The 26086-nt window shown below is 41.8% G+C and overlaps 1 protein-coding gene across 3 annotated transcripts in view; it reads right to left on the reverse strand.

The window, feature by feature from the left end:
• PI4K2B (phosphatidylinositol 4-kinase type 2 beta) overlaps nt 1-9267 on the reverse strand; it is a 33330-nt gene extending 24063 nt beyond the window's left edge. The window contains exon 1 of one of the 3 annotated variants that reach the window (XR_006711537.1): nt 8762-9267. Coding sequence is in view for 1 of the 3 variants with exons in the window: in XM_045474361.1 (XP_045330317.1) it covers nt 8762-9068 (307 nt within the window). In the remaining 2 variants the exon portion in view is untranslated. Of the gene's footprint in view, nt 1-3250; nt 3588-8761 lie in introns of those variants that run through there. The other 2 variants (XR_006711538.1, XM_045474361.1) reach the window with 2 other exon arrangements.
• Nucleotides 9268-26086: the final 16819 nt, after the last annotated feature.

Below are 26086 nucleotides of genomic sequence, written 5' to 3' on the forward strand. Positions count from 1 at the left end.
AGCTGTGGTCACGCCTCAGATCTGTCATCACCAATACCTGCAACCTCCCCACACCTTTCCATTTCAAGCACCTTTTATCTTCCTCGTTCGTTCCCTCTAGTACCCTGAGTTCAAAAATTATTCCATCCCACTAGGACCCACAAGGCACTGACCTCCCATGTTGCTACTGATCTCTGCGTCCTCACATCCCTCGCTGGCCAGCTTAATTAAATTACGGGCAGGCATCATATAATCACTCTTCTTTTCTTCCCTCCCCTTATCATGGTCACCTGGAAAAATCCCATTAAACTCAACTGGTTAAACTCAACTGTCTGCAGAGTACACCTAGGCCTGGATAGCTGAACTTGACGATACAAACATACACAAACACAAGGCCTGAGAGCTCACTTTAATGTAAATTCATCCCCACAAACCTCAGGTGGGTCCTTCATGCCACCTGGGAAGCACACTACGTTCCTGTTTCGGACTGAATCTTTGTGTCCTCCCATGATATGTTCAAGCCCTACTCCCCATGGAATTGTACTGGGAGATGGAGTCTGTGGGAGGTAATCAGGTTTAGGTAAGGTCATGAGGGTAGGGCCCCCACAACAGGATCAGTGCCAAGAGCATGCTCTCTCTCGCCCTGTGCCACGTGAGGACACAATGAGAAGGTGGTCATCTGCCAGCCAGCAGGAAAGCCTTGATCTTGGACTCATCTTGGACTTCCCAGCCCTGATCGTGAAACTTCATCTTAGACTTTCCAGCCTCCAGGACTGGGAGAAATAAATGTCTGCTGTTTAAACCACTCAGTCTATGGTATGTTGTTCTAGTAACCTGAACTAGGACAACTCCTGGTACCGTTTCTCCCACTGTTCTGGGCAACTCTCTCATAACCTCCCCCCTCTTCACATTTCCAACACCCCCTCTTTCTCAGACGATCCTTAACAGATGCAATCAGAAATCAGTATCATCAGCCCTCCACACATCTGCCCACAACATCCTGTCTTCCACCTGTTACTACAGACGAACTAAGCTTGAAGATCAACTCATCCACTTTGTGTCCTAGACCCTATCTCTTCCTGATGATTCCAGGACATTTCTTCAGCAATCCTTCCCCGCATCAATATTTCCCTCTTTATTGGATCACTTCTATCACCATACTAAGCATGCTGTAATTTTTCTCAGCCTAAATCTACTTACTCCCATGTTACTCCTAGATATTCCCTCATTTCTTTGATCCCCTGTATAGCAGAAGGTCTCTATAGTTATTTACATTTAATATCTCCAACATCTCTGCCTCGACTCTCTCTTGAACCCATTTCAATTAGGTTTCTGTCCTAACCACTCCATTGATAAAACTTTTGTTGAGGTACACAGTGACATCCATATTGCTAAATCTAACCTCAGAACTTATCTTCCTTGACCAGTGCCACCATTTGACCCTGTTAATCACTCCTTCCTCCTTCACATGGCTTCCAGGATGCCCCTTCTCCAGGTTTTTCCATTTCGTTGGCTCCTCTTTTTCAGTCTCTTTGTTGGCTAACTTTTACCTCGTGACAGTTTACCTTTAGGATGCCCCAGATTCAGTTCATGGTCCTCTCCTCTTCGTTATCAACACTGATGACTCCCAAATTTATTTGTCAAGCCTGGACTTCTACCTTCAACTCCAGACTACGATATTCAACATCTCTACTTGGATGTTTAATAGACAGCTCAAATTTTACCACCCAAAACTCAATTCTTCTCTTTATAACTCCACCTGACTGCTTCCCTCTCAGGTTTCCCTCTTTCAGTTATTGGCAACTCCAAATCTTCCAGTTGCTCATGGAAATCCTTGGAATCACCCATGATCTTATCCTCTCACCTCCAACATCTAATCCATCGGTAGTTTGCATGGCTCTACCTTACACGAACATCCAGAATCCAATCACCTCTCACCATCTCCATTCCTTCCATGTGATTCAAGGGACTATCAACTCTCACCTAGATTATTGTAAGACTCTCTTAACTGCTTTCCCTCTTTCACCCACGCCTTCTCTATACTTGACAGAGAAGCTATGGTAATCATTTTTTTTTAAGTTTATTTATTTTAAGAGAGAGAGAGAGAGCGAGCATGCACATGTCCACATGAGCAGGGGAGGAGCAGAGAGAACGGGAGAGAGAGAATCCCGAGCAGGCTCCTCACTGTCAGCACAGAGCCTGACATGGAGCTCAATCCCACTAACCATGAGATCATGACCTGAGCCGAAACCAAGAGTCAGGTGCCCCAACCCAGAACTTTTATAGTTCTTGGAACATAACAGGTAATCAATAAACACTTGCAAAATGAATGAACAATTAATCATTTAAAGTGGTACACAAGGCAAAAATTATTCATATTTTACTTTGGAAGGTATTTAAATGCTATTACATGCCTTCAACATTATGAAAATTCAAAACATAAACTTATTTTAAAATTTGCCTTCATTTAGACAGAAATAATTTTTTTTTTTTTACTAATTTTTAAAAGTATGTGCTAAGAAAAATGCTACAAAAAGTACTATTGGGCATATTTAACCTACTTAAATGAATAAATAATCCAAGTATTTTAGTTACATCACTACAATTGATGTGCTAATTCCTAATCCTTCTTATCTATCCCGTGAAAATAATTAAGAATGGAGAAACTTAGTCTTTCTTTATTCACTGTATATCCTGAGCACCTGGATGAGGAGTCAGCATTTAGTGGGTACTTAATATTTAATTGAATAAATGAAGTATTATTTATGTACTAGAATATGCCAGTAATAATGATCATTAGTCAAATGAGATTTCTTCTAGGCGAAGGCTTTTTTTTGTTTGTTTGTTTGTTTGTTTGTTCATTTTGAGAGAGTGAGTCGGGGAGGGGCAGAAAGAGGAAGAGAGAGAATCCCAGGCACTGTCAGTGCAGAGCCCGACACCGGGCTTGAACAAAGGAACCATGAGATCATGACCTGAGCTGAAGTCGAACACTTAACCGACTGAGCCACCCAGGTGCCCCTAGGCGAAGCCTCTTAATAAGAAAGAAGTTGGAAAGTTTTTTATTTCAACCCTGCCCCTAGCACTAGTGTACTTTTTACAATATGTCACTAGGAGGTGGTCTTCGGGGAAAGACATCACTACTTTTTTTGTGATCCTTTTATTTGGAAGCGAAACAATGTATAAGCTTCTTCCTTTTCCAGAAATTAAGTCTCCTGTAGTTTCACACCATGTCCTAGACCTGCTATCTGGAGCAAAACAAAAGCGTACTTACTCCTTTCTCTCCAGGAAGAGCCCTTCAAAAAGCTGACGATCATTTCATGTTCCCCTAAGTCTCCTCTACTCTTGCCTCCTCCCATCTGGAAGTATTTTCAGGCTTTTCAGCACACAAGTTGCCCTCTTATTTCATGCCTCAGGTTTTCAATGTGCCCCCTTATGAAATATGGTCTCCGGAATCAAGCAACCCATTGCAGGGAGGACACATCTCTCAGCATTGACAGTGTACCGAAATGAGAAGCATTCTGGTGTCACATTAGTTGTTTAGAAATCTGGTCATACTACTAATGCATACTGAACTTGGACCACTCTTGGTCTCTCCCATGCTGTACTTGAGCAGTTCTTGCGGAAACTACGTGTGGACTTGGCCGGTATTACTATTAAATGTTATCAAATTGTTTTACGGGCTAAGCTTTATAAGTTCATCATGTAACAACCTGCCTTTGTTGCTCTCATGGAGCCCATGCTTATACTCTGAATAATAATAATAATAATTTTCAGTTATAATAATTTTATAATTATTATATTAATAATTAGTAAATATAATAATAATTATTATTATAATAACTACATACTAATTCAGTTTCAACCAAAATCAGATCAAGCAGAACCATTCCTATAAAATCAGCCAGGATGTTCTTAATCCCTTTCTCTTTAATTTGTCCCTTATTGAGCAACTCTTTTAAATAAATGAGATAATCTCCCCACATGAAAATGGGCGTTCTTTGAAGATGTCCTGGATTTACCATCACTATCTAGAATGATGCTTAAAAGACAACTGTTCCTGCTATCCAAATTGCTGCTGGAAAAAATGACTACCTACCAACTGTTCTAAAATCAAAGAAACTGTTTTTTAGGAGACAATTTTTCTTGAACTCATAACTCACAATTACATCTAAAGCTTCCTTCATTTACTTAACTGTACATGTGGCAATTAGTTTAAGTTGGAGGATCTCTCCAAAACTTATGGCGCTTCATGCTTGAGTGCTCTGGAGATTTGGGTTGAAGGCCTGTCGTCATTGCTAGTTTTGATTTTTAATAGTTGAGGGCCATGGTTAGTTACATTTTCTTTAATGAAGAAAACCTTTTTTTCCGGCAAAATTACTGTTGCTCCTTTTAAGGAATAAACTATTAGGGTTTTGTTTTGTCTCTGTATCAAAGAATTTTCTGAGGAAAATCTCAATTCCAGCTCTGTGTATTCCCTTCGGGTCTCCTCTAAGAAGTGGTGACCTTCTAGTCCAGCTCTGGTCCTGTTTGAGCTCCTCACTTTCACCAGATATCCAGCATACACTCTCAACATTTGCCAATGCTGTTCCCCAGTATGTTCCAAGCTTCCTTCCCAGGCTAATTCTTATTGATCCTTCAACTCCATCTCATCACTTGTAACACTGTAACAAAATGATCCAGATCCAAGAAGGGCAGACATTTTTGTTTTGCTGATATATTCCAAGTGCTTAAAACAGTGCCTGGTACATAGTAGGCCCTCAATAAGCCTGAAAATTCTTTATTAACAAACTCTGCCCTTAACCACATGTAAGCCTTATCACTGGTCCTTTAGGAAGCAGAATTGAAAATGGAATTAAGAGAATCCAGTTTATAAACCTTTCATATAAGGACATGTGGCAACGTATCAAAACAAGCCCCTCCTCACTTGAGGGTTGGGTTGTATCTTACCCACTGACCAGAATTTTCTAAAGAGAAAAGTCGTTAGCTCACCAGTCTGGTGATCTGAACACTGCCTCGGAGGTTCAAGTGCCCGTCATCCTTCAGGCCTCGAGTTGGATGCTCCTTCCTCTGCTAAGTGTTCCCAGGCCCCTAAATCCAGGGCACAGCTCAATGGAATCCTCAGTTCTCCCCACCCAAACAGATCAGCTGTGGGAACTGTTTTAATTGACCATTCCCTCCATTACTATAAAGCTCTGTGGGACAAGGCTGGTGACTGGACATCCATTTGCTATCCGGTCACCACTGTGTCCTGAGGCCTCAACTTCCACTGGCACACAGCAGGCACTCAAGCATTTGAGAATGATGCATCTCAGCAATAAACGAAAAACAAAGAATAAGTGTCTTCTAATTACTGGTTGAGCAATAACCGCTTGACAGTGAGAGGTAGCTGCTCACCATCTTTCAATAGCTCAGTTATGGATAACTGTCAAGACGCATAGGACATCTACTCTTCTAATATTGTCCTCTAAATTCAGCCAGATTATCAGTGTCTAGGATCTGGATCTGGCAATACTGAGAGCACGGTCCATTAGAATTCCTTTATTAAAATGGGCTTCAAGGAGGTTATGAGAAATACCCCTATGAAATTCATCACTTTTATTACAAAGATACTATTCAGTACATAGTCTCTTCTCCAAAAGATACACGACAGGTTATCCTTTGCCAGGTCAGTTCAGATTCCAATAGCTACTTTAACTTTATGGGCACATTGTGCTTCTTTCTGTAACTTTAAACATCAGATTTGTGGGCTGCCTGCAGCAAGCATCTCCTGTGCATGCTGTGTACTATGATGGCCTCCGCCTTATTTATTTCATTACCTCAGTTCCCACCCTCATCTTTCTTCCTTATTTTTAAATGATGCTATTTTGTTCATACATTTATAAGCCACCATGAATCATTAAAAGGCTTTTAAATACACACTTCCGGTGACTTTGAGCAGTTCCTAGTATATTCTGACACCATTCTCTACTTGTAGGCTCTCCAACGAAACTGGTAAGTGCTCCTGGTTTGTGTTAACTGGGATCCTGGAAAAGTCACTTCACCTCTCTGTGCTTCCTTAAAATGAGAATAAAAAATAAAACTCACTTCGTGGGGTTAGTTACATATTAATATAAGTGAAGGGCACAGAACTATGCCCTTCATATACTGTTACCTAGGTATTATCATCTTTATGACTCTCCAACTCACTGATTAAAATGACAACTAACGAATGAATGCCACTAATCTTTCTACTTTGACACTGACCCAACAATACTATGTTTATGCTGGTTCCAGACTGTCAATGTCTTGCTCAAGTAAAGGTAACACATACTCTTCCACGTAAAGCTCCTATTTACATAGACAAAATAGTTAAGCATAAAGGCTCATACATTGAGCGTAAGATAAATGATGTTGATATTCATCTAAATGCAAGAATTTCTTAGAACTAGTGAGGTGGCTTCATGGAAATTGGATGCTAAAGGACAAAGGAAGTTAATGGAACTCGCCTGGGCGGCTCAGTCGTTAAGCTTCTGACTTCGGCTCAGGTCATTATCTCGCAGTTTGAGTTCGAGTCCCACACTGGGTGAGCTCAAGCCCTGCTTTGGCTAAAACATGAGCCCTGGGTGAGCCCCACTTCTCTGTCTCTGTCTCTGTCTCTCTCTGCCCCTCGCTGACTTGCACGCTCTCTCTCTCAAAATAAATAACTTAAAAATCTAGTTACATTACTCAATCATAAACTTTTTAGGAGACTGGTTTGAAATGTTTAAATACTTATTGAAATTCAAAACTATTTTTAAATCCATTAAAAACAAGACCTCCATTAATAAATCACCAAAAGTAACAACTATTTTACAATACTTGGGATCTACAGCAAAATGGAAAAAAGTGCAGGACACAAAAAGAAGGGCTAGGCTCAGTCTGGCTTTACCACTTCCTGTATACTTGCCTTTGGCTTACCTCTGAACTTCTATGTACTAGTCACTACAGTTTTATTCATTTTCGACTCTCACAACAAGAAGTAACAACTTGCCGTGCTGCTGTAAGAATCAATGAACTACACAAAGAGAGATCTCTGCAAAGTGTAAACCGTGATATAAATAAATTATTACCATTTTGGAACGTAGGAATTCTCTTTAGTAATCCACTTGTATTATGAGTACTATATTCTATCCCAGTTACTTTTTCTAGCCTTAATACTATTTGTTTACAAGATCTCACTTTCCGGGGCACCTGGGTGGCTCAGTCAGGTAAGCATCTGACTCAGGTCATGATCTCATGGTCCTGACACTGGACCCCACACAGGGCTCTGTGCTGGCAGTACAGAGCCTGCTTGTGATTCCCTCTCTCTCCCTCTCACTCAAGGTTTCAGGCTCTTTTAAAATCTAGCTACACAGGTAAATTTAAGGCAGCAAAAAGGAAGCTAGCCACACAGATCTTAAGTTACTTCACAGAAGGGATTCTAGGTAATACAGAAACACATTACACAGCTGGGGGAATGTGGGACCATTTGTGATCATCACATTTGTTCTGTTCAACGTTGTCCTGTCAATGCACCTGTTAGCTAACACAGTGGCAACAGACCTGCATGTCAGACCAGTCTGCTAAAGCTTTATTCATGAAACACCTGAACAGGAAATCGTCTGCTTCTCCGAGGCCTCCCCGATGTATCTGCTTGAGAGTGTCTGAATGTTCAGTTCAACTACGACTTGAATAACCTACTCCATCCAAACTTGCTTAAATTGTGGGAGGCCCATTAGTGTACTGACAGCAGGACATGTAAAATCTAAAGACTCCAGAAAGACTAAGCAGTAGTAATGACAAGTACAATTTCTGTGGCTTTTCTTCAAGCTGTCACCCAGGGAGTTCTACAGGCACAGCGCACACACCATCTCACTTAAACCATCCTAACCACCAACAAATAGGTGTTATCCGAATTTTACAAACTAGCCCGTCTCATCTCCAGCTATGATTCATACAAGCCCACTCTGTTTTACTATCAGATTAGGCTACCTCGACTCGACCTGCCAAAAAATCCTTCATCGACAAATACCCATGCCTGCAATAGCATGCTTACCCTTTATTAATTTTCAACATCCTATCAATTATCCTCGTTTCCACCTGAGGCTACCAGTCCATTCGATAGTGAAAAAGTCCCCGCCCCCTTCTTAAAGTACAAGAATAGAAACGGTTCCAGAAAGAAAACTTTGCGCACGAGATAGCAGCTGGAGAAATTCAACTGCCTCTGCCCCCTCTGGCTAACGTCACAATAACATTAACTGCAAGAAGTTTTGAAACGTGTCCCAGTGGCAACTAGATATTCTTGCTCTCTGTCTCTCTGCCGTCATCCATCTGCCTTGCAAATTCACAACTCCGGGAACTTTCCTGATAGTTCAGGCTTCTTATTCCAAAACTCAAGTCCAAACTTGAGAAAACGACTTACGTCATGTTACCATTCTAAGTTTGGGGTTTTTTGTTTTTTGTTTTCAGTGTCTGATTGCAAAAGTTGAGGGTTACTCTTAGGAGAGGCCGCAAGGGTCAGAGTTTAACGACAACCTCGGGCCTTAAGTGAGGTGGCCTAAGGCCCCTGGAAAAGGTGCAAGGAAACTGGGGAGCAGAGAGAAAGGGAAGGTGTCCAAGCTTCGACCGGCCCCGGGTCTGTGCTCCGCATGGGAGGGATGCCCGGCTAACTGCCTCTCCTACCAGGCAAGGGCTGGTGTGGGACAGAGGTGGGACCCCGGGAGGGGCTGGGCGGCGACGCGCGCGCAGGGAGGACCGCGGGGTGGAGATTGGGGCCGAGTCGCACCTGCACCCAGGGGCGGTTTCCGGTTCGGGTGGGTGGGCGAGCCCGAGAGGACCCCCACGCCCCAGGAGGAGCGGCTGGGCGCGTCCCGGGACGGGAGCAGCAGTTCCTCGTCTCCAGCCTCGCGAGGGGAGGCCGCGCCTTCCTCGCCGGCAGCCTCCACGAGCCTGACGGCGCTCCCGGGGGCGCCCTTAAGCGGCTGGGCCCAGGCGAACCGCGGCAGCAGCGGCTCCCGCTCCTCGTCGTCCTCCTCCTCCAAGCTCCCGCCGCCGGCTGACGCCCGCAGCCCGGGCTCGGAGGACTCCGCCATGGCCTCCCTCCGTGCCGTCCGCGCTGGGACCAGCTCAGAGAGGCGAGCTGCCCGGCTCTGGTCTCGACATCGCGGGGGACCGGAGCCGCTGGGTCGGGGCGAGATCACCTCACAAACTCGCGGCCCCGCTCCGCGCGGGCCCGGCAGTTGTCCCGGCACAGCCGCCAGCCGCGCCCCACCTCGGGCCAACCCTGCGCCTGCGCAGAAGGGCGGGGGCGGAGGTAGGCGGGGCGCGGGGCGGGGCCGCCACCTGCCGCTGCCAGCGCCGGAAGATGTGAAGTGGGGTGGGTGCCTTGGAGCGGTTGGCGTTCATTTACTTCCGTCTAGGAGCCCCCCCCCCCACCCCCGGAACCCCAATCAGCCTCTCCTCCACCGCAGAATTTTCTCAAAGAGTTTACCACCATCATTATTTCTGTGACTAACTTTTGTTACTCCCACTACAAGCCCATGAGAGCAAGGACCTTGTTCTTTGTTCAGACATTTTGGATATTGGTTGTATTTTGTCTCTTTTTATTATGACTAATTTAGCTAGAAGCTTATCATTTTTAAGAATCTTTTCAAAAAGCCATCTTTTGGTTCCACTGATTTTCTGTTTTCTAGTTCTCACTGATATTTGTGCTTATTATTTCCTTCTTGCTACTTAATTGGGATTTGATTTCCTCTTCTTTTTCAAGTTGGGTAGAGTAGAAGAGTGTATTATTGATTTTGGACCTCTCTAATTTTTTAAAATATAAGTGTTTAAAGCTATGCCTTTCCCTCTATGCACTGCTTTATCTGCATCCACAATGTTTGCTATGTTGTGCTTTCATTTTCATTCATTTCAAAATTCATTTTATTTCCTGTATGGTTTCTTTTTGACTGCTCTGAAGTGTGTGTGTAATTTCCAAATATTTAGGGGTTTTCCTAGAAATCATTAATTGATTTCTAATTTAATTGTGCTGTGGTCAGAGAAGATACACTAAGATTTCAACCTTTTTTGAAGTTTATTGAGACTTATTTCATAGCTCAGCATATTATCTACCTTAGTGAACATTCTATGTGCTCTTTAAAAAGAATGTGTATTCTTGGGAATGCAAGCTGGTGCAGCCACTCTGGAAGACAGTATGGAGGTTCCTCAAAAAACTAAAAATAGAACTACCCTACGACCCAGCAATTGTACTATTAGGCATTTATCCATGGGATGCAGGTGTACTGTTTTGAAGGGACACATGCACCCCAAGTTTATAGCAGCACTATCAACAATAGCCAGAGTATGGAAAGAGCCCAAATGTCCATCGATGGATGAATGGATAAAGATGATGTGGTATATATAACACACACACACACACACACACACACACACACACACACACACACACAATGGAGTATTACTTGGCAATCAAAAAGAATGAAATCTTGCCATTTGCAACTACGTGAATGGAACCGGAGGGTATTATGCTAAGTGAAATTAGTCAGTCAGAGAAAGACAAAAATCATATGACTTCACTCATATGAGGACTTTAAGAAACAAAACAGATGAACATAAGGGACAGGAAACAAAAAAAAATACAAAAACAGGGAGGGGGACAAAACAGAAGAGACTTATAAATATGGAGAACAAACAGAGGGTTACTGGAGGGGTTGTGGGAAGGGGGATGGGCTAAATGGGTGAGGGGCATTAAGGAATCTACTCCTGAAATCATTGTTGCACTATATGCTAACTGATTTGGATGTAAATAAAATAAAATAAAATAGTACAGAGATCAATCAATAAAAAGACTGTGTATTCTGCAGTTGAGTGGTTCTATAGCTATCAATTGTTTCTATAAATATCAATTCAGTATTTATAGTGTTATTTGCATCAACTATATCCTTATGGATTTTAAATATAGTTACTCTATCACTCACTGAGATGAGGGTTACAATCTAACTATGATTGTAGATTTGTCTATTTCTTCTTTTAGTTTGGTGAGGTTTTGCTTTATACATATATATATGTACATACATATATATACACATACATATATATATATTTAATGTGTATTTATTTTTGAGAGAGAGAGAGCGCATAAACAGGGGAGGGGAAGAGAGACTGAAGGGATAGAAGATCCAAAGTGGGCTCTGTGCTGAGAGCACAGAGCCTAAAGCGGGGCTTAAACTCATGAACCATGAGATCATGACCCAAGCCAAAGTCAAATGCTTAACTGACTGAGCCACCCAGGCGCCCCTGCTTTATATAGTTTTGAAATTGTGGTATTAGGTGTAGACACAGGTTTTTTATGTCTTCAGCTGGTTTTTATTTCTTCCTGATGATCTGGCCCTTTCTTTATTTTGTAATAAACTGTCGCTCATCCCTTGTAATACTCCTACCTTGAAGTCTATATTGTCTGACAGTAATAAAATCACTCCACTTTTCTTAGGCTTACTGTTTGCCTGGTAAATCTTTTTCCATCCTTTTCTTTTCAATATATTTGTGTCTTTACGAATGCATGTTTGTAAATAAGTATACATCTCCTGTAAATAACTTATAGTTGGTTCTTGGTTTTATTATTTACATTTAGTCTGATAATTTCTGCCTTTCAATTGGTGTTTTTAGTTTACTTACATTTAATGTAATATTAATGTGTTTGGATTTCGTTCACTGTCATTTGCAATTTGTATTTTATTTTTTTCATAATTTTTGTTCCTCTGTTCTTCCTTTCTTGCTTTCTTTTGGGTTAATCATATTTCTTCATATTTCATCTTAGTTCCTCTATTGACCTTCTGCTAAACCTCTTTAGATTAATTTTGAGTGTTTATTCTAGCACTTACTGTATGCATCCTTAAATTATCTCAGTGCACATAAAGCTTATATTGTAGCACTTGATGTAAAATATAAGAACCTTGCAAAAGGGTCATTCTATTTATCCCCCATCCTTTATGTTATTGTTGTCACATATATTAGACCCACATATATTTAAATATAGTGAATAAGTTTTGTCTTAAACAATTACATGTCTTATAAAGAAATTAAGAAAAGAATGTATTATCTTTTATATTTGCCCGCATATTTACCATTTCCGGTGTTCTTCCTTCCTTCCTGAAGATCTGAGTTTCCAACGGGTATAATTTACCTTCCTTCTGATGAAGTTTTTAAAGGACTTCTGGTAAAGTAAATCCATTGGTGATAAATTCTAAATTTTCATTGATCTGAAGTTATCTTTATTCCTCCTTCATTTTTAAGGTTTATTTGAGAGAGAGAGAGAGAGAGAGAGAGAGGGAGAGAGAGAATCCCAAGCAGGTCCATGCCCAGTGTGCAGCCCCAGGCAGGGCTCTATCCCACAACCCTGGGATCATGACCTGAGCCAAAATCAAGAGTAATTTCATTGTCCTCTACCCTTCATTTTATCTGAATTATGTCCTTCCACACACCCAGCCAGCTTGCACTAGGTCATTTTTTTGTAGCTGCCTTTAAGATTTTTTCTTAATCCTTGCTTTCCAATAGCTTGATCATGATGCTCTTGATATGAATTTCTTTATCTATATCCTGCTTCAGTTTTGCTTAGGTTGCTCAGACCTGTAGATTTATGTATTCCAGAAAAATTGGAAAAATCTCAGCCATTATTTTTTCAAGCTTTTTTTTCTATGCCATTCTGGGATACCTATTACATATATATATGTTAGACTCTTTGATATTGTCCTAACATTAGGGCTCTGTTAATTTTTTTCAATAGTTTTTTTAAAATTTTTTTCTTGTTTTTATTTTGAGACAGAAAAAGCATGAGTGAGGGAGGGGCAGAGAGGGAGAGACAGAGAATCCCAAGAAGGCTCTATACTGTCAGCATGGAGTCCGATGCAGGGCTCAAAGCCATGAAATGTGAGATCATGACCTGAGCTGAAATCAGGAGTTGGATGCTTAACCCAGTGAGCCACCCAGGTGCCCCAACAGTTTTAGCTCTGTTTTTCAGATAGTATAATTTCTCATTACCTGTTTTTAAATTCACCAACCCTTCAGCCATTCTAATTAGCAATTAAACCTACTCAGTGGGCATATTTCAAATTTTGTACTTTTCAGTTCTAGAATTTCCATTTGGTTCTTTTTTTTTTTTTAAGAGTTTCTATATATCTGCTAACATTTTTCATCTGTTAATTCATTACGGCATATATATTTTTAAGTCCTTGAATGTATGTATAGGTGTTAAGTCTTTGCTAATTCTTGTATCTGAGTTATTTTAGAGTCAGTTTCTATTGATTACTTTTTTTCTTGACTATGAGTCAAACTTTCCCATTTCTTTCCCATTTCTTTCCCATTTCCCATTTCTTGCATATATGTTACCTTCTTATGGATGTTGTATACTGTGGATGATATATTGTATCATCACATTGTATATTGTAGATTCAATTATCTTCCTCTGATGAGTGTTGATATGTTCTGGTATGTAGTTAACTAAACTAGAGTCAAATTCCACCTGAAAATTCTGATCATTTCTTTCAACAATCCTGATGCTGCTTTTTGCTGGGCTCCATGGAGTCTCCCTGATGCACTCAGAGTTTAAGAATCAACCAATTTTTCAGGTGGGGTATATGTGTAGATTTTGGAGCTTTCTCCCTCTGTTATTCCTTCCTTTTCAGGATTTCTGTCCTCAGTTTTCAGCTATCTTGGGAGGCCCAGACTCCATTCTTAAGCTATTAAGACTGTGGCTTTCTGATTGAGTTCCCACTGTACTGTACTGTACTGTACTGTGCTGTATTTTCACAGAACAGACTAAGCAGTGATTTCACATGAAAAGATGTATAAGCATAAATCACACTTGTTATATTTCAATTCTTTGAAGAGTGGCCATCCCTTCAATCACTGCCTAACTGCTTTTGGTTGCTTTCCAGTATCCTCAAAAAAAATTTTTTTTATTAAAAAATTTTTTAAACGTTTATTTATTTTTGAGAGAGAGACAGAGACAGACAGAGCGTGAGTGGGGGAGAGGCAGAGAGAGAGGGAGACACAGAATCTGAATGAAGCAGGCTCCAGGCTCTGAGCTGTCAGCACAGAGCCTGATGCAGGGCTCAAACTCACAAACCACGAGATCATGACCTGAGCCAAAGGTGGACACTCAACCTACTGAGCCACCTAGGCGCCCAGTAATTGTTTTTATATTTTCCCCAAAGTTTATCATTTTTATCTATAAAGGATTAGTCTGATATAACTCCCTCTGACCTATTTTTTTGGAAATGTATCCTTTAGTGTATTCAAAATGTATTCAAAAATGAATATTTTTGTCAGTAGTTTACATGTTAGCATAGGAATATTACTTATTGTTAGATAAGGCAGGGTTCCGCATCAGTTCTATTTGTAGTTTTAGTTTTTATAGGCATAAACATTGAGAAAATCTGTTCAAATAAATAGATGAACGTGGGAAACATTTTATAATAGCAATGTCACTCAAATCTTTGATCTTCTTTCAAAATATATGCTAAACATCACAGAGTATTTTATTTCATCACCCCAAATTATTTTTATGATCAATCATCAGTTACCTCATTCAGGTCCTCCTCTGAGTTTTTCACTTTCTCAGTTTCTGGGAAGTATATCAAAAAGCCTTTTAAAAGACTTATCCAGGGGTGCCTGGGTGGCTCAGTTGGCTGAGCATCTGCCTCTTGATTTCAGCTCAGGTGATAATCCTAGGGTCGTGGGATCAAGCCCCAAGCCCCTGGGGAGCATGGAGCCTGCTTAAGGTTCTCTCTCCCTCTGCCCCCTCCCCTGCTCATGCACTCTCTCTCACTCTCTCCAAAATAATATAAAATTTAAAAAGACTTTTCCAATTATTAATAATTGTAGTGTAATCTTTTCATTTCAAAGCACCTTATTTTTAACTCAGAAATGAGAAAGTAAAAATATTAACATTTCTATAGAGCTTTCCCAATATGATATTATTTGCTAAAACTCTTGTATCTCATCAAAACCTTGGAACTATAGGTTTGACTCATTCCATGTACATAAAACATCTAACTTAAAAGGTACTTGGTAAAGACAGTGTTCGTTATCAAATCAGTCAGTCAAAGCAGACTTAAACATTTACACAAACATGACAAAATATGCCCAGTGTCAACATCTCAGTTTCTCTAAATTTTTTTTAATTTTTTTTTTTTTTAATTTCAAGTAAACTCCATGCCCACCACAGGTATTGAATTCACAAGCCCGAGGTGAAGAGTCGCATACTCCACCAACCAAGTCAGCCAAGCACCCTCAACATCTCAGTTTTCACGTTGTTCCCATGGACTATTCCCTTAGGAGTGCATTTTTTTTTTTTTTATAGTAGTCAGGGTTTAGAAGAGGCAAGATCTTTAAATGAAACTTGTCACCACTCCCACAATCTCATTCTACAATACCTATGTATTTAGAACATCCTAACGCAGGCCTAAGTGCACCATGTCTAATGTTGTCATCGCTTTGAAAATAATGCTCCTTTAATAAGAAAATAGAGAATGCACTGCTGCTATTTTATGGGGCCTTTGTATACGGAGAGTTTTCCAAAACCTGTATTTGAAATCCAGTCTTTGTTGGGAGCCTGAAGTTTTATGCACCCGGAAGCAAGGAGCCTTTGGATGATTCAGGACAGGTATTCCTACACCAACTGGTATAGTACAGTTCAATTCTGGCACTAACCATCTAGAGTTAGCACAGATTCCACAAGTTAAGGGGTCAGTCCTCCATAAAACTGCCCTCACTTCAGATGCCAGCCATATTTCGGGGGTCCCCAGACTACCTGCATTTATGACCGACTGTCTACAAATTCGAGGGGGTCTCATGACTCCCTTGGGTTCTCTAATTTGGTAGAACAATGCACAGAACTCTGCAAAGAGCTCAAGGTTCTTACCCTCGTGGAGATTATGATCAGATGGAACTTACAGACAAATAGGCAATTTACAAAAACAGTATGCTAAATGCTGTGTGGAGGAAGAACAGGCTGCTATGAGGGCATGTAAGAGGGGCAGAGATCAGGAAAGGGGGTTAAGAAAGAGAATACACGAGTAGGGAAGAGACCTGGCTGGAGTAAAATCTCATCTGAAATTTCTGACATTTCTTTCAGCAATCCAGCTGTGGCCTTTTGTTGGGCTAATAGATGACAGAGGAAGCCCTCAGGGCGGATGACATTTATTTATGTATGTATGTATGTATGTATGTATGTATGTATGTATGTATGTTTATTTATTTTTCAGAGAGAGAGAGAGAGAGAGAGAGAGAGACAGAGCAGGGGAGGGGCAGAGAGAAGGAAAGACAGAATGCCAAGCCGGCTCCGCACCGCCAGTGCTGTTTGTGAGAAGAATGGGGAAAAGAGCAATCCTGGCAGGTGACAGGTGCTATCCTCTTGCTGGAGACGGAGGAGTGAACACGTGTCTGTTCTCAAGAAGCTCCCATTCTCATGGGGGAGACACACGATAAGTAAGGAAGAGGATCTTAGCATGTAAAATGATAACAAATGCTATGAAAAAGGACACTGCAGGATGGGAAATACAGAATGATGGTGGTGTGAATGGGTAGGTGCTATTTTACGTTAGGCAGTGGGTTGAATGGTGGCACAAAAGATATGTCCATGTCAAATTCCTAGAACCTGCGAATATTGTTTTACTTGGGAAAAGGGGTCTTTGCAAATGTGATTAAGTTAAGAATGTTGGGATGAGATCATCCCAGATTATCTTGGTTGGCTCTAAATCCAGTGACAAGTGTATTATAAAAGAAAGGCAGAAGGAGGTTTGAGAGAGAAGAGAAGACACACAGATTGGAGGGATGTGGCCACAAGCAAAGGAAGACAAGGAATGCCAACAGCCACAAAAAACAAGCACAACAGTCAAAGACTCAAGGAGAGTCTTAATGGAATTGGGGATGATAGCGATAGCTATGAGGCTAGCTTGGAGAATGTTCCAAATACATGCTTGCCACTGAATTCTTTCTATATGGAAATTTTGGAACTTCTACTGCTGTATACCTTTCACACTGATTTTTTTTAACCAAAAAATTACATTCAAAAATGATTTAGTGTATCATAAGGCCCTTATAGCAATGGGAAAAAAAAAAACAACCAAGAACTACTTGACTAAGGTGAAAGTTTTAATTAGATGTGATTTTAAAGGTTGTGGTTCAACTGCTATGCAATCAGTAAACACAGAAAGCAGAGGACACTTGTCTTTGAGTAAATCTGATAACTGCCAGTAGGCTGATAATCTGTTTTGGCTTTGTTAACCTAGCTCCAGTGGACTTTTGCTTCATAGGGAATCTATCATTACCTTGAGAAAGCACAGAGATCCTCTAGATGACCCCTTCAATCTGTATTCTACTCCACTTCAATATTTACTTGTATAGGTTGGGATTTGAATCCAGATATGTTTTAAAAAATAACTCCCAGTTTCCTATCGTTCCCAAAATTTCTCTTATACTAATACTGGATCTTGCTTTAAGCAGAATCTGTTCTCAAAAACTTAAGTACAAGTAAAATGCTGCTTTAATGCAGTGTTAATCAAGGCTCTATGCTACTGAAAGCCAGACTGCTGTTGCATGCACTTTGAGTTTATTAGCATATTCACCTCCACAGCAACTTATTGAGGCAGGAGTTCTTATTATCCCTTTACTCATGGGAAAACTAAGGCATAGAAAGATTAAGTAATCTGTCTCAGATTACCCAGAAAAAAGTGGCAGAGTTAGCATTGAATACTGGTGGTCTGAGTTCATCTTCTTAAGCCACTCCTATTCTAACTTCTCTTCACGTAGGAAACCAGTGGAATGTTCTTTCAGAATCACAATGCTGATCACTGTCACTAACTTCTAATGTCACCCCACTGGTCACCAAAACACAAAAACAAAAACAAACCGAAAAATTTACTGTGGCATGTAATTTCTCCCGAAGAAGGTTCTAACCTCTAACATAAGCCTTATGTTTTGCCTCATTTCAGCTACAGCCATCCTGAACGTCTCCCTATTTCTAGAATCAGTTATTTCATGTCTCCATGTCTATCCTTGCTGTCAGGATATCCTTACTCTCTTCTTCACCAGTTTAATATCAATTCCTTTGGAATACTGTCCCCGGTTTCCTAAGCAGAGATCATAATGTCTCTGCCTTGTGTCTTCCACAAATCCTTGCTCTGACCTCTGATGAAGCCCTCTCCCACTGAAGTTTAATTTTTTCCCTATTCGAAGGAGCCATGAAAATGTGAGCCCCTTGCAAGGAGAGATACATTGTTCCCTTCTCTGTAGTTCTCTCTCTCTCTCCCTCTTCTGGTAGAAGGGTGACTAGAACGTAGTGTGTGCTTGACAGAAGTTTTATAGTTCATGAACCAATGAATGAACGAGTAAAATTATATTTAAAAGAATTATGTCAATCAATTTTGTCGTAGAAGCCATCAACCCCTAAGTTCTCTTTGGTAGCATTGATATTTGCTCTCCAAATATCATCAAGACAATCTGTGTTGGGGGTCCCTAGTTTTGAAGATTCACTAGGGCGACGATTCACTAGATTCGCTAGATTCATTTTGACGACGTACAGGGCTCAGTATATAGCCATATTCGTGTCTATGACAGATTATCATGAAAGGATACAAAGCAGAATCAGCAAAGGGAAAAGGCCCATGGGACGAAGTACAGAGGAAACCAGGAAACTCCAAGAGCTCTCTCCCAGTGGAATCACATAGGAAACTCACACCTCCTCCAAACTAGAAGCCACGACAACACTGAAAGACTGTCTACAAGGGAAACTCATTAGAGACTCAGTGCCCAGGGTTTTTATTGGGGCCAGTCATGTGGGCACCCTCTGCCTTGCATCTACCAAAGTTCCAGATCCCCATAGAAGCAAGGCAGGTATCCAGCATACACCATATTGTTTGCACAAGCAGTTTAGGCCCAGTGAATCGCTCTTACCAGGAACGGTGGGAACTCTCCCCAAATCCAAGTTCCCAGATGTCAGGCAAGGGCCATTATGGCCTTTTCAGTGATGATCACAGCTGCCAAATGAGAGGAGGTGCTTCTGAAGGGAAGGATACATCTCAGCAAGAGAAGGAGAAGGTTGGTCAGCTCCGTGCTCTAGAATGAACAAAACGGACAGAAGCCTAGTTCCTCAGGGACTATCTCAGAAGGGAGTTAAGAAAAGAGTTGTCAGATTTTCTCTTCCAGAATCCTGGTTTGGGATACAGATGGGGATGGGTTCACGGGATGCACGGCTGAGGTGGTGGCGAGAAATGTATGTACTTAAATAAAATGCATTGATTGGTACTGCCAGTTTGTGCAGCTTACTTTAGGAAAAAATGTAAAACACCTTAGAACTGTATAGACGTACACAATTCAAATTTTGTTTTTCATTTTACGAGATAGAGAGCTAAATTCCCTAAGTGCCAACTTAATTGCAGAGGCTAGTTAAATCCAGGAACCTTGGGAGCAGGACTGTAGTTTAACAGGTTTTATAAACTTTGTAATTTCCCCAGGATTCTTATTTGTGTGGTTGCCTGTTTGTCTGCAGTAAAGAATAAAAAACAAAACAAAACAAGACAAAGACAATAAGGAGAGGGCTCTGGGCTTGTCTGCAGGAAAATGGCAAGCTGGGGAAACGGGGTACCCTTTCTGCTGGGCTTGGTGGAGAGCAGGCGAGTGAGTGACCACAGGTGCTGAAAGAAAAGGAAAACTGACAAATCCTTAAGGCCTGAGCAGAGAAAAAGAAATGGGGACAGGGGAGGCCCGCGGAGAGCCTGGGGCTGAGCCTTTGAAGCCTGTGTTCATTTCCTGGGGCTGCCCTGACACATTAACCCAAACTGGCTGGTTTAAACAATGGAAACTTATCCTCCAATAGTTCTGGGGTCCAGAGATTGGAAATCGAGGTGTCAGCAGGGCCACGCTCCCTCCAAAGGCTCTTCTTTGCCTCTTCCCACTTCTAGGAGCTCCCAGCATCCTTGCCTTGTAGACCCATTACTCCAATCTCTGCTCCAAAGCCACCTAGCCTTCTCTCTGTGCATCTCTGTGTTTCTTTGCCTCTTCTTTTAAGAACACCGGTCATTAGATTTAAGGCCGAGCCTAATCCAGTATGACCTCATCTTAAGTAATTATATCTGCAAAGACTCTATTTCCAAATGGGGTCACATTCTGAGATTTTGAGTGGACATGAATTTTTTGGGGGGTAGAGTGTCGAGGGGAGCTATTCAACTCACTATAAAACCCCATCACAGTAATTTGCACCTGTTATTATCAGATGGAAGATCCCCCCATCAAAGCCTTGGTATGTGTATTAGCACAGGGTTACAAAAAAGGAAACCATTGACCAAACCTAGCAAGTAGTCACAAAAGAGACAGAGTGAGCAAAAGCAGAAAGGCATCCTGTACGTGACCAGATTTATGCTTTTCCTTGGATGAAAAGGCCATGATTGCAAACTTCACAATGAAAGGTCTTTGTTGAAGGAAACCTGCCAGAAAATCTGCCTATCAAACAACCACAGCCGAATGGGGTTCCATTAATTTTTCGGGACATCTCGAACGTGCTCTGAGCTTCCTCGCACAGTCAGTCCCCTCCACACTGAGTGTGTGACAGGCCCACCTGCCAGGATCCAGGTGCAATCAAAGGCTAAGGAGGGGACAGGATGCACATGCTTGTAAACATATCCACACTGGTCCGAGCCATCCACAAAGATGCCCCAGCTATACTGAGTGACCTCCAGCCACCCCCTTCTAGAGGTTGCTCCTCTGCTAGGCTTTCTCAATAAGCTGGTCTCAGAATAAAGGAAAAGTTGCTTTGTTCAAGAAAGTTCTGGCGGTTGGAAATGGTCATTCTTGGCTTTGAGGAAACCCTTGAGAGTAGCTGTGCATTAATTTCTGCTCCCAGTTAGACTTTTGGATGCTGATATAGATTAACAAACACACTTAACATGCTGATACTATTGTTTTTGTTTTTTGAGAGAGAGAGAGAGCATATAAGTGAGTCAGGGGCAGAGAGAGAGAGAGAGAGAGAGAATCCCAAGAGGGGCAGAGAGAGAGAGAGAGAGAGAGAGAGGGTGAGAAAGAGAGAGAGAGAGAGAGAGAGAGAAGTGGGGCTCACCCAAAGTGGGGCTTGAGCTCACCCGATATGGGACTCAAACTCACCAACCATGAGATTATGACCTGAGCCAAAGTCAGATGCTTAACAGCTGAGCCACCCAGGCACCTGCTGATATCATTTTTAACTTGTGTCTCAGAGTTAGTATTGTTGGCCAATGAATTAGACACAAAAGAACCTCAGAAGTACAACTGCAATCATTCCTGGTCCGCAAGAAATTTTCAAATGACATATTAAGCGGTTAAGAAATTAGCAGAGGGACGCCTGGGTGGCTCAGTTGGTTAAGCGTCTGGCTTCCACTCATGTCATGATCTCACAGCTTGTGAGTTCGAGCCCCACGTCAGGCTCTGTGCTGACAGCTCAGAGCCTGGAGCCTACTTTTGATTCTGTGTCTCCCTCTCTCTGTCTGCCCCTCTCCCGCTCACGCTCTGTCTCTGAAAAATAAATAAACATTAAAAAAAAAAAAAAAAAGAAATTAGTAGAGACTAAATGTGCTTGGCCAAAATTCATTATGTTGGTATCTAATCCCTAATGTGATGGTATTTGGAGGTGTGGCCTTTGAGAGGTGATTAGGTCATGAGGGTGGAACCCTCACTAAGGGATTTAGTATCCTTACAGAAAAGATCCCTGGAGAGCTCCCGTGCCTCTTTCCACCATGTGGGGACACAGCAAAAAGATGTCTGCCTGTGAATCAGGAAGTGGGCTTTCACCACACACCAAACTTTCTGGTCCCACTAATTGGACTTCCCAGGCTCCTGAAGTGTAGAAACAAATTTATAGTGTTTATAAGCCACCCGCATATGATATTTCTATTACAGCAGCCCACATGGACTAAGACAGTCATTGTCAACATGGAAAGAACTTTCCTAATGATTTAATCTATCCATCCTTCCATCCATCCACCCTTCACCCTATTGATTCTACTTCTGAAATATCTCCTGAATCATCAACTTCTCTTTCTCTTCATCACTACCACCATGGTCCAAACCTTCATCATCTCTGTCTTGACCATTCCAACAGTCTCTTAACTAGACTCTTATTTCTACTCTAGTCCCCAAACTAGTTAGGATATCATGGGAAGCAAAAACAGAAATCCCAACACAAATCGGTTTAAAAGAAATTCATTCTCTTTCAAAGGAGAAGGCCGGCAAGTGGGCAAAATTGGGAGCTGGTTGACTCAGGGACTCATTACTGTCACCGGAGACCCAGGTTCTTTTCCATTTTAGTTCATCCATGCTTAGTTTGTTGGCTTTACCCTCAGGATGCTACCCTTATGGGTGAACAATGGTGGCAGCCGTTGTAAGCAGCTTCATACCCAGACATGGCCACATCCAGAAGCAGGAAGGGACTGCCCCCTGGTGCATTTCTACAAATGAGGATGCCTTTCCCAGAAGTCTTCCATGATAGACCTCCCATCAAAGCTCACTGCCCAGAACTAGTTCACATGCCACTGTGGAACCAATGACTGACAAGGAGAATGGGACCATTGTACTGACTTGGGACAATCAGAATTTCTCCTTGGAGTTGGGAATACAACCCCACTTTCTTGAGTCACCTTGAAGAAATGGACACCAGACCAAATTATAATTCCACTGGCAGGAGGTAAGCGAGGAAAAGATACTGGACAAGACACCAAAGGTGTCAGCCAGGCCTTCCACCCCAAATCTCTTTTCTGTGGAGCTGCCAGTGTGATCTTCTCAACTCACATTTCTAATTATGTTTCTCCTCTGCTTAACGTTTTGGTGGTTTCACCTGATACTTAGAAGGTAATCTAAAAACGTTATTTGGGTTTACAAATTTTTGCAAGCTCTACACACTGCCCTCCTCACTTTCTGTAAACCATCCTTCTGGCTTTGCTGCCAAGGGGCTTGTGCCTATCCCTGTTTGTGGACTGTATTAGTCAGGGTTCTCCAAAGAAACTCAACCAATAGGATATAAAAGATTTATTTAGAGGAATTGGCTCCTGTGATTGTGGGGGGTGGCAAGTTCAAAATTTGCAGGGCAGGTGGCAGGCTGGCAACCCACGGGTTGATGTTCTCGTCTTGAATTTACTCTCTGGGAAACTTCAGTTTTTGCTTTCAGGCCTTGCAACTGATTGGGTGAGACCCACCACATTATGGACAGTAATCTCTTTCACTTAAAATTCACTGATTATAGATGCAAACCACCTCTCCAAAACACCTTCACAGCAACACCTAGGTTAGTGTTTGATTAAATAACTGGGCACTACGGTCTAACCAAGTTGACACATAAAACTAACCATCACACGGACCGTTCTTTTCTTCCCGTCTAGCCAGAACATGCCCACTCTTCTTCCAGGTCTCAACTTCCTCAGGTAGACTTGTATGCAGGCCTCCTTCCCCAACCAGATTAGATGCCCCTCCTCACTGGCTCCAAATGAACTCTCTAACTAGCACTAACATCATGCAACTTTGTAATAATCTGTTTACCTGTTTGCTAACTGGCACACAAGCCTGAAGAGCAAAAACCATGCTCAGATCACTGTTACGCCCCATCAGCCAGCACAGAACTTGCCACATTCCAGAGGCACTCTATAAATAGTTACCAAGGGGATGCATCCCATCCAACTCCATGTTATGGTTAAAATAATAGGCTTCAAAATGAAAACCACCTTACTTACAATTACCTTGCAAATTAGTAGCAGAGCTTGATCAGACCTCAGGGCTCTTGCCTACGACTTCAGCCTTCTCTGCACTTTGTACCTCCTCTTTGTGCAGGAAGGTGAAGATCCACCAGTTGTGTCAAGGTTTAGTTTTTAGAGGCATCCGTGTCCAGCTGTTTTGTATTTAAAAAAGAGATGCACACTTGGGTTCCTGTAATAGGGGTTCGTGGGTTTTTGTTTGTTTGTTTTGTTTTGCTTTTGGGTGTACATATGATGGTAGGAAGCTCTTGTGACAGGAATGGCCATCCAGCCGACTTTGAGGGAAACCTGGCCAGGAACTAGCTTCTCTCTCTGCTCCTTAGCACCAAGGGGTCACCAGTTCCCTGCCATCCTGCTGCTTCAGCCCTGCCAGATCTTATCCTTTTCCTGTTGCCCACTCACTCCTTGTCTGATCATGCTTTCCTGACCCTGTGGCTGCTGCTTATGAGTACTGTGGGCTCACTCATGCCTTCTCTCTGCAATTGTTCAGTCTCTTCCTGCCACCCAAATGCCTTGCTCTTTGTATTTTCTAAATGTAGTTTCCAACCGGGCACTCTGGTGGGCTTCTTTTGTTACTATCTTTCCTATTTGGATAGAATTTTTCATGCTTCATCACCTCAAAGGTTAGCCCATGAATGGGCTGCTTTTAGATCCAATTGGCTGTGATGGAAGTGGTCTGGAGGCAGGCAGATCATGTGGCATAGAACATTCTAGAGACTGTGAGAGGGCATTTTTTTTTTTTCTTTTCCAGTGGCTGAGAGTGAGGTGGGTACCTTCATTGACCTGTCCAATACAGCAGAAAAAAAGATGACCAGAGTTTTTGGATAATAGTCCGAGGTGTTACCTCATGGCAAGGTATGATAGTATTTTAAAGAGGCTCAGGTGACCTCATTTCTGGCATATGGTGCCTTTAGATTTTCCTTTTCAGGTTAAGAGGCTGGGAGTAAAACATGCCGGGGGGGGGGGCAGTGTGAAGAAAATGGGAAAAAATGGAAAATGGAAAGAATGTTATAACCCTGAGATTATAACATTATTTGACTTGGACAATAACAAGTGAATTTAAATGAAGCTAGATCTCAAAGTGATTTCTATGAAAAGAGACAACGAAGTTTTATTTTTCTTCCTTTCTTCTTCTTCTTCTTTTTTTTTTATAAAGACTTTAATCTAATCTGGTAGAGTAGAAGAAAATAACTCAATGTTCTGAAAATAAATTTCCCAGAGGAGGCCATTAAGGCAGCCCTTTTGTTTCCTGTCATACTCTGAATCAGTTACAAGGACAAACTCTATTTGTTTGGGTACATTAATTTTGCTCAATGGCCTTTCTAGAAAATGAGCATCAAATTGATGGGACTGGACCTCAGCAAAGAAGAAGTTCCAATTTTCTCTGGATGGATTGTTCTGGACGTGCAGTGGAAAATTATTATTAATAGCGATTCATGTTTACTATCCAGTGAGCATGAGAGAAAGATGGAGTTTAGAAATGCAGCTGTATCCAACTAAGCACTGAGCATCATGGGACAAATTACTAGGCAGTGATGACCCCAATCTTTGGCTCCTGTGTAGCTAGTCTGTTTGGGCCATACTTGGTGTGCTGGATCATCTATTTTCTCTGACTATGCCTTGGTTCAGGACCTTCGGAGAAGCAAGATAGGTTTTTGAGATGATTTAGTCATTTGGGTTGTCTTCTTGCAGGTTCCGTGTGGTGCTTATGCCCCAGATGCATCCATGTGTTTATTTCAATCATTCAACTGAGCTGAACAGACATGTCCCCTTCCCTCATGGAGTTGATATTTTAGCGATTAAATTTGATACCTAAGTCTTTCTGATTCTGATTCAGCCTTCAAATATCAAATAAAAGGAGAGGCATTTCACGGCTTTGGATTTTGCTCTCCAGGTTAAGGGGATAGGGGTATAAACCATGCTCACAAAGAGGGTGTAAAGAAGGAAGTACAAAGAAGTAAAATAACTCTACCTTCTTTGGGCTTAATGAGAACCCAGCTAGTCCCTGTGGTTAGTGGAGTATGGAGAGTTACTATAACGCTCATTTCTCATAAATGTATATGCCTTTGTTATTTGCATTCTGTGTGCTAAGCTCATTCCTGAATTTATTTCTCTTTCTCTTTTCTGCAGAAATGAATGAAGACAAACCAAACGAGAATAGGCAAGGTGTCTTTATTTAGAGCTTGCTATAGCAAAGGAGTCAGCCACCATCACTTGTGTTTTGGCAGAGATTGAAAGGCAGGCAGAGGGGAAGGAAAAATTTGTAGTGAAACAAAGGGAAGGCTTTAGGTATGTCCTGATTGGAGGCTGTTGGCATGGGGAAGCTAATTAGAAGGCTA

Source organism: Leopardus geoffroyi, chromosome B1 (genome assembly GCF_018350155.1).
Source record: "Leopardus geoffroyi isolate Oge1 chromosome B1, O.geoffroyi_Oge1_pat1.0, whole genome shotgun sequence".
NCBI classification, from domain to species: Eukaryota; Metazoa; Chordata; class Mammalia; order Carnivora; family Felidae; genus Leopardus; species Leopardus geoffroyi.